A 14,473-nucleotide genomic window follows, 5' to 3' on the forward strand; every position below is an offset into this window, starting at 1 on the left:
ACCTGTGTGGTTTTGTGAACCAGTGTTCACAAATTCAATTTTAAAAGTTTCATAGAAGGGGAGTCAATGAGGCTTTAGAGAGGTAATATCACCTGACACTAAAATGAATAAATAAATAAATAAACATGGGTATTTAAACATATACCAACATATTTCTAAATCCAATTTGACAATGTCCTGCCACTTATTAAAATTTAAATATAGTATATTTAGCGATCTCTTAAACTTGAAAGAATTGATGCTGTCTCTAGTGATCAATCCATGGGGAAGAGTTTAAGGCAGGGGTAGTCAACCTTTTTATACCTACTGCCCACTTTTGTATCTCTGTCAGTAGTAAAATTTTCTAACCGTCCACCGGTTCCACAGTAATGGTGATTTATAAAGTAAGGAAGTAACTTTACTTTATAAAATTTATAAAGCAGAGTTACAGCAATTTCAAGCATATAATAAAAATTACTTACCAAGTACTTTAAGTCAGATTTTTGCTAAGTTTGGCAGAATAAATCTTTTTTTTTTTTTTTTTTTGTATTTTTCTGAAGCTGGAAATGGGGAGAGACAGTCAGACAGTCTCCCGCATGTGCCCGACCGGGATCCACCCGGCACGCCCACCAGGGGAGATGCTCTGCCCACCAGGGGGCGATGCTCTGCCCCTCCGGGGCGTCGCTCTGCTGCGACCAGAGCCATTCTAGTGCCTAGGGCAGAGGCCAAGGAGCCATCCTCAGCGCCCGGGCCATCTTTGCTCCAATGGAGCCTTGGCTGCGGGAGGGGAAGAGAGAGACAGAGAGGAAGGGGGGGGGTGGAGAAGCAAATGGGCGCTTCTCCTATGTGCCCTGGCCGGGAATCGAACCCGGGTACCCCGCACACCAGGCCGACGCTCTACCACTGAGCCAACCAGCCAAGGCCAGAATAAATCTTTATAAAACAACTTACTATAGTTAAATCTATCTTTTTATTTATACTTTGGTTGCTCCGCTACTGCCCACCATGAAAGCTGGAATGCCCACTAGTGGGCAGTAGGGACCAGGTTGACTACCACTGGTTTAAGGTCTTTTATCACCTAGCTAAAAATACAGTGTGTCCGTAAAGTCATGGTGCACTTTTGACCGGTCACCGGAAAGCAACAAAAGACGACAGAAATGTGAAATCTGCACCAAATAAAAGGAAAACCCTCCTAGTTTCTGTAGGATGATGTGGCAGCATGTGCGCATGCACAGATGATGATGTAACACTGTGTATACAGCGGAGCAGCCCACAGCCATGCTAGTTGAGATGTGGACGGTACAGAGGAAAGTTCAGTGTGTTCTGTGGCTCACTAAATTAGAATCTGTGACCAAAGTGCAACGTGAATATAGGCACGTTTATAACAAAGCGCCACCACATAGGAGTAACATTACTCGGTGGGATAAGCAGTTGAAGGAAACTGGCAGTTTGGTAGAGAAACCCCGTTCTGGTAGGCCATCAGTCAGTGACGAGTCTTTAGAGGCTATACGGGATAGCTACCTAAGGAGCCCTAAAAAATCTGTGCGTGAGCCCACATCAAACTGCACTGAATAGGTATGAAACTGGAGAGTTTTCCTTTTAGTTGGTGCAGATTTCACATTTCTATCGTCTTTTGTTGCTTTCCTGTGACCGGTCAAAGTGCACCATGACTTTACGGACACACTGTATATATAAATTAATCTACATGAGTAGGAAGGTCACTGAAGGTATCCTAAAATAAATTAATGTTCTGAAAAAGGGATCTGATTCTAGGCTTGGAGAGCAAAATGGGAAAAGACAGCCAATTCACCCTTTACTTGTTAAGGAAGTGGAGGCCCCAAACATGTTTGATGATGCCCATAGTAACAGTGCTTTTTATTGGCAAGCTGGCAAACTTAAGACTCCTCATTGTTAATATTAATTGACTTCAAATAAAAGTTGGCAGCATTTAATAAATTACTGAAAAAAAGCTCAGAAATGTTATCTTTAACTTTCTTTTTTGTCACAGTGAGAGGAATGGTGTTGAAATAATCTTAAATGAAGTTTATTGTACTTAACAAAGGACAAGGGACAAGGGAGACTTCAGCTTTCATGTGTGCATCCTTTTTCAGCTTTCATGGCTCCTGGGGCTGAAAAAGATAACAGGAGTGTTATTTCTTCTTTTGCTCAGTCTTTCCTAGTAATCCACCCCCTTCTAAGAGAATAGCATTGCTTCCTAGAGACCAGGTGTTTCTTTCCAGTTGCAAAGAGGCACAGAAGTAAGATGTTTCTGCCAAGGGAATTTCTGCTGTTGTATATACCCTGACACTTACTGCGTGGCATAAGTACATCGTCAAGGAAGGATTCAGTGGGTTTCCTTACCTGCAGTCAGTAAATTTACAAGCTTCAAAAGGGAAGAAGAGGTAGCGAGTAAAATCACAAAACTCTGTGTGTGTGTGTGTGTATCAAGTTTTGTAAACAGTGAGTTTCTGGTTTTTAAAGATTTAAAGACATTTCCACAACTTATTTTACAGACCTTTCCAGAGGCAATTAGATTTAATGCGGATTATGGAGTTTTTGAAGTAGTTAACAATGCTCCACAACTTCTGGAAAAGCAACTGAAAAAAATTCTGCAAGACCAGCAACCTCGAAATCCCATCTATGATGTTGTAAGGAAAGGCAAGAATGATCTTAAACCTGTTCACATGAATGTCCCCTATGAAGATGAGACCATTAATGTTAACTACAATATTATGGTAAAGTACATTTGAGTTTATATCTTGCTAGATAGATAAAGCGTTAGTTGAGATTAACACAAGGTTCCTTGGGCCTCCCTTTCTGAGGTTTAACTATATTTATTAAATTTTTTTGTACTTTCACATAGTATTTGTTAACTGCTGTATCATCTTATTCATATTAAATGACCAACTTAGTCTGCCAGTTTTGTCTGATTATCAATATGAGAAGGTTCACATGATTTACGTTAAATATTTTGAATCTCAGGTTAGTGTGCATCCTTTATATTTAGATGCATTCTAGAAAATGTGGGTATACAGTAAATTTATTTTATTTGGGTTCTTTATTAAGCAGTTGGGAATTCAGATTTCTGACCTTCAGGTTACATTGTGTGGCTCTGACCTCCCTGGCTTTAAATTTTGCTCTCAGCTCTAGATTTTATCTTCTTAGCATGAAGTAAAAAACAAACAATAACAATAACAAGAAATAAACCTGGATTCTCATATTGACTCTCAGCTCACTAACTGTGTTCTCAAGCAAGTCATTTGGATGAGCCTCATTTTCATTCTCTGTCAAATGACACCAGCACTACCTACTACTTAGGTTTGTTTTGTGGGTCAAAATAATAATGAATGTTTAATAGCACTGTTTTACATGGATTTTAAATGTCTGATAGAATTAGGCTGTAAAGCCAGTAGCCATGGCCACCATCACAGCCACCTGGCCCATGCAGGTTCGCATTGGATTCAAACAGACGGTAATGAAACAATGGAGCCAAAAACTGGTGGGCAATTAGCTTTAATCCTAGCTTGCACCCGGCAGGTGAGAAATACACACAGTGGGAAAACACTTTCCTTTCCATTTAGGGCTCCCAAAGCCACTGACTTATCCGAGTTTCCTAAAATCAAAGGTTTCTACCTCACCAGTCTTATTCACCTCTGTTCCCCATCTCTGTGCACAAACTCTGCACAAACTGGCTTCTCCTTCAGCACTCCACCATCTTGGCTGCTTCTCCTCTCCTCCACGTGACCTTTCTTTGCTCTCCTCCAGCATGGGCTCCTCTGCCTCATTTTATAGTATAGAAATCAAAACCTTTAATCCAATATACAAACAAAGAAGTCTCTGATATAAAGTCACTTATCTGAGGCATAATGGGATTCCTCATGAGAGTGTACCACCCCACATCATGCAACAGTCAAGGGTGTGGGGAAAAGCTTAGTATTGAGAAGATCTTAATATTAAAAGGATGGGAAAGGCTTAGTCTTAAAACTAAGCCTTAGGCTATAAGGAAGGACCTTGCCTGCTTACAACCTGTCCCCCACACCCAAAGCAAACTATAAGCAAGCAAACATATATATCATATTGACAAACTTTATTTGACCAACATAGGCTAATATATGTTTAACACTTAAGATATAGCTCTTTACTAACTTGAAAGTTCTTTAATTCTTTTTTACATATTTCTTTCTTTTTTTCATAAATTTAAATGCAATATTAATAGCATTCATGTATATTTTTAAATACTACAAGTAAAAGTAATAATAATAACTTACAGCTTTGTGAGGTTAAAGCAAGGAAATAGATTCTGAACTATATAACATTATGTAAATTGTTCAAAAAGTTTTAAGTGAGAGGTGGGGCAGCAGAGACAGATTCCCACAGGATCCATCCAGCAAGCCTCTACCAGGCAGTCCTCTGCCTTCTGGGCTGCAGCTCTGTTGCTCGGCAACTGAGCTATTTTAGCACCTGGGGCTGAGACCATGGAGCCATCCTCGGTGCCCGGGGCCAATTTTGCTCAAACTACTCCAGCCATGGTTGAGGGAGGGAAAGAGAGAGAGAGATAGAAAGATGGGGAGGGATGGAGAAGCAGATGGTCACCTCTCCTGTGTGCCCTGACCAGGAATCGAACCCAGGATTTCCACATGCTGGGCCAACACTCTACTGCTGAGCCATCCAGCCAGGGCCACAGTGAGCTTCTTGAATTATGTGTTCTGATTTTAATTTCTTAAAAAAAGATCTAGGTGATCTTATTGGATATATTTGAAGATATTTTGAAGATATTTAATAAATATATTGCAAACAGCAACAATTTAAACATTTTTGAAAGGACCCTAAATAATATAATAATAGCAGAGATGAAAAGGGAATATACAAACCAAAATCAGAATCTGAGGGGAAAAGAAAAAAGACTATATGGAACAAATAGTAAATAAGATGGTAAATTTTAAACAAACCACATCAGGAGGCAACTTAACTTGGGGTGGTGAACACATATGCAATCAATGTACAGATGATATATTATAGAATTGTATACCTGAAACCTAAATAATTTTATTAATGTCACCCCAACAAATTCAATAAAAATAAAAAATAAAAATAGATCACATCAGTAATTAGTAACACATTACACACACACACATAAATAATAACATTAAATTTAAATGACCTAAATACCTCAATTAAAAGTCACAATCAGGTGGGATTAAAAAATAACCAAATTATTTTCTGTTTATAAGAAACCCATTATAAATCATATCAACATCTCTGATCAGAATGGCATGAAACTAGAAATCAACTACAGTAGAAAAATTGAAAACATTCAAACACCTGGAGGCTAAATAGCATGTTATTAAATAACAAATGGGTTAACAATGAGATCAAGGAAGAAATCAAAACTTTCCTTGAAACAAATTAAAATGAATATACAACTCAAAATCTATGGGACACAGCAAATGCAGTCCTGAGAGGGAAGTTCATAGCATTACAGGCATACTTCAAGAAGTAAGAAAAAGCCCAAAATAAACGATCTAACACTACACCTAAAAGAAGTAGAAAAAGAACAACAAACAAATCCCAGAGAAGTAGGAGGAAGGAAATAATAAAGATCAGAGCAGAAACAAATAACATAGAGACTACAAAAACATTACAAAAGATGAATGAAACCAAGAGCTGGTTCTTTGAAAGGGTAAACAAGATTGATGAACCTTTAACTAGATTCATCAAGAAAACAAGAGAGTACTCAGATAAATAAAATTAGAAATGAAAGAGAAGTAATAACTAACATCACAGAAATACAAAGGATTGTAGGAAAATACTATGAAGATCTATATGCCAAAAATTGGACAACCTGGGTAAAATGAATAAATTCCTAGACACATACAATCTTCCAAAACTATTCGACATAGAAAAGAAGAAAGTCTTACCTTTTGTGACAGCATGGATTGATCTCTAGATTATTAAGCTAAGTGAAATAAGCCAGGCAGAGAAAGATAAATACCATATAATCTCACTTATATGTGGGATCTAATGAACACAATAAACTGAGGAACAAGATAGAAACAGAGGCAGGGTCACAGGGAACAAATGGACAGCTGTCAGAGGAAAGGGGGAAGAGGGGATGGGATCAAAGAAAGTGAAGGGATTAGCCAAATTATATATACATAACACATGTACAAGCAACAGGGTAGCAATAGCCAGAGGGCAAGGGGAGGGGGTGGAGGTAGGGAAAGGGGTAGCAAAGGGTGAAATGAGGGTGGAAAGAGACTACATGGGACATGGGGGCACAATGCTGTGTGTAGAGAGTGTTATATTGAGTGGGACACTTGAAATCATGTCAACACAATAAATTAAAAATTAAAATAAAAAAAGAAACCCACCTCAAATATATTACACAAATAGGTTAAAAGTGAAAGAATGGAGAAAATATACCACTGAGTTACTAACTTAAAGCGGGTGGCTATGTTAATATCAGACAAAGTAGACTTCAGAACAAGAAATCTTGCTGTGGATAAAGAGAACATTCTATAGTGATCAGGGGATCAATTCACAAGGAAAGCATAACAACTCATAGCAAGTATGCACCTAACAAACTGGGCTTCAGAATGCATGACGCAAAAGCTGATTAACACCTAATAGAGAAATAGACAAATCCATAGGTATAGTTGGAGACGTAAACACTGCTTTCCCAGTAATCTGTAGAAAAACAAAGCAGATAATCAGTAAGGATATAGGAGATCTGAACAACACTAACATGCACTCCCGACCCCCTGGGTCAAGGCACATATGAGAAAGCAATCAATGAACAATTAAGGTGCTGCAGTGAAGAATTGATTGTTCTCATCTCTCTCTTTCCCTTCCTATCTCTCTCTCTCCCTCTCTCCCTCTTGCTTAAAAAAAAAAAAAAGAATCTGAATAGACATTTCTCAAAAAAGATGTACACATGACCTATATGCATATGAAAAGATGCTTAAAATAGTCACTCATGAGAGAAATGCAATCAACATTGAGGGAATGGGGTTCGTGGTTCGTAGTGAGATGGAGAATGAGTACTATAATGAAAGGTAATGCAAATGTCTTGTATTTGTGGTGATGGTTTGTAAATATACTAAAAACCATTGGAATATATACTTTAAGTAGGTGGATTGTATGGAATAGGAATTATATTAAATAAAGCTGTTATAAGAAAGATAGTGCACACATACAAATCATAATGAACTATTTCTACACACCAATTAGAATGATTAAAATAAGCAGCAAACAAACATTGACAACACCAAACGCTACCCAGGATGCAGATCAACTAGAACTCTTACGTTGTTGGTGACAATTCAATTTTGAAAAACAGTTACACAGTTGTGAGTTAAACATCTACTGTACTACCCATCTATCGTACTCCTGTGTATCACTCAAGAGAACAGTTCTGTTGCCGTAGTTGCTTTATTCATGATCATCAAAAACTAGGAGAAATTCAAATTTCCTTTAACTGGGAAGTGGATAAATAAACTATGGTTCATCTATACCAGGGGTAGTCAACCTTTTTATACCTACCGCCCACTTTTGTATCTCTGTTAGTAGTAAAATTTTCTAACCGCCCACTGGTTCCACAGTAATGGTGATTCATAAAGTAGGGAAGTAACTTTACTTTATAAAATTTATAAAGCAGAGTTACAGCAAGTTAAAGCATATAATAATAATTACTTATCAAGTACTTTATGTTGGATTTTCGCTAAATTTGGCAGAATAAATCTTTATAAAACAACTTACTATAGTTAAATCTATCTTTTTATTTATACTTTGGTTGCTCTGCTACTGCCCACCATGAAAGCTGGAACGCCCACTAGTGGGTGGTAGGGACCAGGTTGACTACCACTGATCTATACAGTGGAGTACTACTGAGCAATGAAGAGGAATGAACTAGTGATTCATGAAAGACAGAGATCAGTTGCAAATTCATTATGCTTAAGTGAAAGAAGCCAGAGTCAAAGATATATATTATATTGATTCCATTTATCTGACATTCTGGAAAAGGCAAAATTATAAAGGTAGAAAACCAATCAGTGATTGCTAGGACTTGGGGTTAGAGGGAGTTATTGACCGCAAAATGGCATGAGTATGTTTGGGGCGTGTTGGAACTTGTCTATATCTTGATTATAGACATAGTTACATGCTCATGTATTTCAAAACTTGTAAACCTCTAACCTCAAAGGATAAACTTTATTGTACGTAATTTATGCCTCAATAAATCTGACTAAACAAAATAACCTACTGACAGATAGCCATGCTCTATTTGGTTGCCTCATATATCTAATTATCTTCTTTATTAATCTAATCCTGGAGGCATTTTAGAGAGCTTGTGAATGGCTACTAGAAATAGTTCTAGAATGATTTACCTGCAGCCAGTTTCCCTGACTTAATCTTTGGTTATCTCTTTTTGTTTCTTAACCAACCTTTTTTTTTTTCTTTTTTCTTTTTACTTTTACAAATAAAATAATTTTACCCCAGGCTAATTACTGTTGTGTTTCGTGTAAGTATTAAGTTATCATTTTACATTTTGCAAGATTGTTTTGTATTTTTTTGGTCTTTATGTATTTTAATGACTTGTACACACCTTGAACAAAGTTTTTGGCAGTTTGACTTAAGACTTCTTCAATTTTGATTTTATTCTTTTAAAACTTTTCAGTTTTTAAATTTTAGATCAAATAGATGCAAAAACAATCAAAAGGGATGAGTTATAGGTGAAGTGTTCGTTAGGTAAATAGAATGGAAATTGATTTTGTATGAATTGACTAGTCAAACAACCTCGTGGAATTTTTTGAGGGTTTTTCTTGATTTTTATAGGTAGTCTGGTATTTTTCTGTGATAATATTGACAGTATTGTTAATGAGGATTCAAGAGTTTTGTATGGCTGTCAGTGTGTAGCATATACAAAGCTGGGGAAAGGGTGAGAAGCACGTTCTGTGGGAAACCTTTGCTATTTTAGTGCCCCTGTGACCTCCCACAGAAGCCTGACCCGGAGGGCCTTTACAGCACTCAACTATGACTACCTATTGAATTATCTGTAAACTCCTTAAAGACAGGGTCTTTTCTTTCTTGTTTACTTTTTATCTCCAGGCTAGTGCCTAGGATGTAAATATTTAACAAAATTTTAAAAAATTGGATGGACAGTGGGTCTTCAGTGACCCTAGTGGCCTTCCAAGCTTTCTGGTTAGCTTTTTCTAATTGTGATTATTTTTAACCCATTTTGGCTATGAAAATACTGATATTGACTGACTTTTATCTTATTCCTCCTCCTTCAATAGTAACTTAACTTTGCTGGATTCAGTTTGTTGATATGTAAAGTGGAGATAACAGTTGATGCAGGGCTGTTGAGAGAATGAAAGAAGCACTGGAAGGCAAGAAATGGCCTCCAATTCTTGACTCAGGGTTCTGCTCTTCTGCAAACAGAAGGTAGAGGCAGGGCTCCTGGTGATAGCTGGAGGCCATTACTGCTCTAGTGATTAGGCCCTAATTGTCCTAAAGGGTGATTTTTCTTTGATGATTCTTTTTCTTTTTCACTTGTCCTCTAATAGTGTCTCAATCGTGAACAAGGTATTCAGTGGATCAAAAAAGAAAGACTTCCTGCATTTTTGGAAAGTGATTGCTATTTTGAATACAGGTATTGTAGATCCATCAACATATGTATTTTTAAATGCTTTTTTTTTACCCCAAATTATTTTTCTGTACTTTCTTAATAAAATTCATTAAAGTCCATTGGAGTGTGAATCCCACTTGCTATAGTATATGAAGGATAGAGCATTGGTAAAAATCAGGTAGCTTTTCCAAAGAGATTTCAGAGTACCTAGTAAATCTATTTCAGTTGTGCTTCTCTAATCATTAGAGTTCTAAAATTATCTACTTATGTGATAATGGCATTTATGTGCAGGGTATTAAATAATAACGAAAATTAGTGTGTCATGAAAAAGAATGTCATAGTGCAGAGAGAGACCCAGGTTTTTCTTTTATGAGCCCTGACTTTTAACGTATAGGAACCAAACAATCCTGAAGTTTTACTAAAATTTGACCTCTGCTTACAATGATCATTTTGAAATAAAAATAAGATAAATTAAAACAGAATAATTATTAATTAATTAGCAGTTTTATGAATAATCCATTAATTTCAGCAGATCCTAAGAGAATCATCCTACAGAGTTAGGAAGGAAGATTGGCTTAAATATGTAAAATAAAATTTTAGTGTTCTTTTTTTTCCTGAATTCCACCATATTTGGAAATTATTTCAAATTTGTATGCCTTCTAAAATACAGGTTAGCCAAGTTGGTTTCACAAGTGAGATGGAGTGGATCAGGCATGAATATCACACTAGATACAGATTTTTCTCCCAGGGTCCTCAGAAAAACACCAACTTCACCACCTCCAGCCATTGAAGCCATTGAAGATGAAAATGCTATCATTATGAAAAAGTTCTACATTTCTCTTGGCGAGGTAAAAATATGAATGTTTCTTGTGATTTGGTACTTCAATAAAACTTCTCATTTTAGAAACATGAATTTCATTTGTACCACTTGAACAGAGAAAATTATTTCAAATACTTCAAAAACCAGATTTAGCAAAAATTCTTGTGAATTTTTATTGACTTTTTTGCTCTGTACTCTTTTACCTGAAATGTAATTTGAATTATGCTCATGTGTATGAAGGAACAAATGCAAGACTGAAGAACATGTTCAGTGTCAGCTGGGAAGCACAGGTAACTTGAATTATTATATTCATGGTTTTATTATTCATTCCAAATCTTTGTTATTTGGATTCTATAATTATTACCTGGACCCCAATATGATCTGAGGTCTGCCTGCTCACACTGGCCCAAAAGAAATATGCAAACAAGGATTTGCAGTATAGAAACAAAGTTTATTATATTGAGTGGGACACTGGAATTCATGTTAACACAATATAGATTACATAGGGCAAATCCTAAGACCCAGTGGGTTTAGAGGCTCAGGGGTCATGCTGGGAGCTAATTGGTTCAAGGTGAGAGGATAATAAGTCATTCAAGTCTCAAGGATTGCTCTGAGGTCTTCTCTGGCATTCCTCTGTCTGGTCTTATGGGGAAGTAGTGGTGGTGGGGTTCTACCTTACTGCTCAGGAGCTGAAAAATAACTTAGGTTAAGGTGTTATCTTTAGCCAGCCAGAAGTCCAGACTTGCAGAGGGATTGTTGATTATCCAGGGAAGAGGATAGGTCTATGAGGGGTGTAGAGAAAGAGAGATGTGACTTCTAGAGCTAGGATTCAAAGCTAAATTTAATCAAAGTTGTAAGGACCCTAGTTTAATAACTTTTTAAAAACATATTTAACTTTCTGTGCTCACATGTTCTTTTTTTATTTAAAAATTCTAATTTTTCAATTACAGGTGACATACAATATTCTATTCGTTTCAGGAGTACAAAGTAGTGATTAGATCAGGGGTCCCCAAACTATGGCCCGCGGGCCACATGCGGCCCCCTGAGTCCATTTATCCGGCCCCCACTGCACTTCCAGAAGGGGCACCTCTTTCATTGGTGGTCAGTGAGAGGAGCATAGTTCCCATTGAAATACTGGTCAGTTTGTTGATTTAAATTTACTTGTTCTTTATTTTAAATATTGTATTTGCTCCCATTTTGGTTTTTTACTTTAAAATAAGATTTGTGCAGTGTGCATAGGGATTTGTTCATAGTTTTTTTTATAGTCCGGCCCTCCAACGGTCTGAGGGACAGTGAACTGGCCCCCTGTGTAAAAAGTTTGGGGACCCCTGGATTAGATATTTATATGACTTATGAAGTGATCAGTGTGATAAATCTAGTACCCATGTGACACCATATATAGTTATTACAATATTATTAACCATGTTTCCTGTGTTGTACTTTACATCCCCATAACTGTTTTGTACTTCTTATTCCGCTTACTTTTTTCACCTATCTCCCAAGACCCCTCCCATCTGGCAACCATCAAAATGTTCTCTGTTGCTATGAGTTTGTTTTTGTTTTGTTTTTTCATTTATTTTATTTTATTTTTTTAAAGATTCCACATATAACTGAAATCATATGGTATTTGTCTTTCTCTGTCTTATTTTACCTATCATGATACCATGTTGTTGCAGATGGCAAAATATCACTTTTTTTATGTCTGAGTAATATTCTACTGTGTATATATATGCAACTTTTTCTTTGTCCATTCATCTCTTTTTTAAATTAATTTAATTAATTAGTTTATTTATTTATTTTACAGAGACAGAGAGAGAGAGTCAGAGAGAGAGCTAGATAGGGACAGACAGACTGGAATGGAGAGAGATGAGAAGCATCAATTATCAGTTTTTTGTTGCGACACCTTAGTTGTTCATTGATTCCTTTCTCATATGTGCCTTGTCCACGGGTCAGTCTTCAGCAGACTGAGTAACCCCTTGCTCAAGCCAGCGACCTTGGGCTCAAGCTGGTGAGCTTTTGCTCAAACCAGATGAGCCCGCGCTCAAGTTGGCGACCTTGGGGTCTCGAACCTGGGTCCTTCTGCATCCCAGTCCAATGCTCTATACACTGGGCCACCGCCTGGTCAGGCCATTCATCTCTTGATGGACACTTAGGCTGCTTCTGTGTCTTGGCTATTGGAAATGCTGCGATGAACATATCGAGGCGTATGTCATTTTGAATTAGTGTTTTGGATTTCTTTGGATAAATACCTAGAAGTGCAGTTGCTGGGCCTTCCTTTATCTTTTGTTATAGCCATTGGTTTAAGTTCTATTTCTGATGTAAGTATTGCTACCCTAGCTTTTTGTTTGTTTTCATTTTCATGAAATATCTTTTCTATCCTTTTACTTTTAGTCTATGTGTGTTTTTTGAATTGAAGTGTGTCTTTTATAAGCAGCATATGTAAGGGTCTTATTTACTTATCCATTCAGTCACCTATGTCTTTTGATTGAAGCATTTAATACATTTACATTTAAACTAATTGCTGATAGATTTGTAGATCTTTTATTTTTTGTCTTTTTCTTAAAGAAGTTCCTTTAACATTTCTTGCTGTATTGGTTTGCTGGTGATAAACTCCTTGAGTTTTTTCTTGTCTGGGAAGTAGGTTCTAAATGATAGCCTTTCTGGGTAGAATAATCTTTGTTGTAGGTCATTGCTTTTTTAGCACTTTAAATATTTTGTGCCAGTCTCTCTGGCCTGCAAAGTTTCTATTCAGAAATCAGCTGACAGTCTTATGGGAGTTCCCTTTAGGTAACTGCTTTTCTTTTCTTGCTTTTAAGATTCTTTCTTTGGCCTGACCAGGCGGTGGTGCAGTGGATAGAGCGTCGGACTGGGGTGCCGAGGACCTAGGTTCGAGATCCTGAGGTCGCCATCTTGATCATGGGCTCATCTGGTTTGAGCAAAAAGCTCACCAGCTTGGACCCAAGGTTGCTGGCTCGAGCAAGGGGTTACTCGGTCTGCTGAAGGCCCGTGGTCAAGGCACATATGAGAAAGCAATTAATGGACAACTAAGGTGTCACAATGCGCAATGAAAAACTAATGATTGATGCTTCTCATTTCTCCATTACTGTCTGTCTGTCCCTGTCTATCCCTCTCTCTGTCTCTGTAAAAAAAAAAAGAAAAGAAAAAAAAGATTCTCTCTTTGTCTCTCTTTGGCATTTTAATTATGATGTGTTTTGGTGTGGGCTCCTTTGGGTACATCTTATTTGGGACTTTCTACACTTTCTGGACTTGTATGTCTATTTCCTTCATCAGATTAGGGATGCTTTCTGTCATTTCTTCAAATAGCTTTTCAATTTCTTGACCTCTCTTTTCTCCTTTTGGTACCTCTGTGACACGTTAGTACACCTGATGTCCCAGAGGCTCCTAAACTATCCTCATTTTTTTTAATTCTTTTTTTCTTTTGCTATTTCTATTGGGTGGTTTCTGCTACTTTATCTTCCAAATTGCTGCTAATTTACTGTTAATACCCTCTATCGTATTTTTCATTACAGTTACTGTATCCTTTGTTTCTGACTGGTTCTTTTTTATGTTTTTTATATCTTTATGTTTCAATCTCTGTGTTAAGGTTCTCACTGAGATTATTGAGTATCCCTATAATCAGTGTTTTGAGCTCTGCATCTAGTACATTGCTTGTCTCCATTTTGTTTAGTTCTTTTGCTGGAGATTTGTTCTGTTCTTTCATTTGGAACGTGTTTCTTTGTCTCCTCATTTTTCCTTCTTCCCTGTGTTTGTTTCTATGTATTAGGTTGAGCCACTGTGTCTCCCAGTCTTGATAGAGTGATCTTATTTAGTAGCTGTCCTGTGGGGTCCAGTGGCACAGTCTTCCTGGTCTCCTGAGCTGGGCACTCTAGCTATGTCTCTTGTGTGGGTTGTGTGTGAGTTCTTATTGTAGTCAAGACTTAATTGCTGTTGCACATCAGTGGGATGGATTGACTCTCAGATTGATTAGTTGCATGGACTGACTGTGCTTATAGTGGAGAAGCTGTTGTACAGGAGCTAACCCTACACAG

General features: G+C 37.3%; 1 protein-coding gene across 7 annotated transcripts in view; it reads left to right on the forward strand.

The window, feature by feature from the left end:
* The window catches only part of RGS22 (regulator of G protein signaling 22), a 218,212-nt gene that overhangs the window by 26,674 nt on the left and 177,065 nt on the right, over positions 1-14,473 (forward strand). For 4 of the 7 annotated variants that reach the window (XM_066265963.1, XM_066265965.1, XM_066265966.1 and 1 more), the window contains 3 exons: positions 2,493-2,714; positions 9,543-9,628; positions 10,275-10,452. The exons of 1 other annotated variant lie outside the window; for it this stretch is intronic. In XM_066265963.1, coding sequence (XP_066122060.1) covers positions 2,493-2,714; positions 9,543-9,628; positions 10,275-10,452 — 486 coding nt within the window. The remainder of the gene's footprint in view (positions 1-2,492; positions 2,715-9,542; positions 9,629-10,274; positions 10,453-14,473) is intronic. 2 more of the 7 variants (XM_066265964.1, XM_066265968.1) reach the window with 2 other exon arrangements.

This window comes from Saccopteryx bilineata, chromosome 3 (assembly GCF_036850765.1).
Source record: "Saccopteryx bilineata isolate mSacBil1 chromosome 3, mSacBil1_pri_phased_curated, whole genome shotgun sequence".
NCBI classification, from domain to species: Eukaryota; Metazoa; Chordata; class Mammalia; order Chiroptera; family Emballonuridae; genus Saccopteryx; species Saccopteryx bilineata.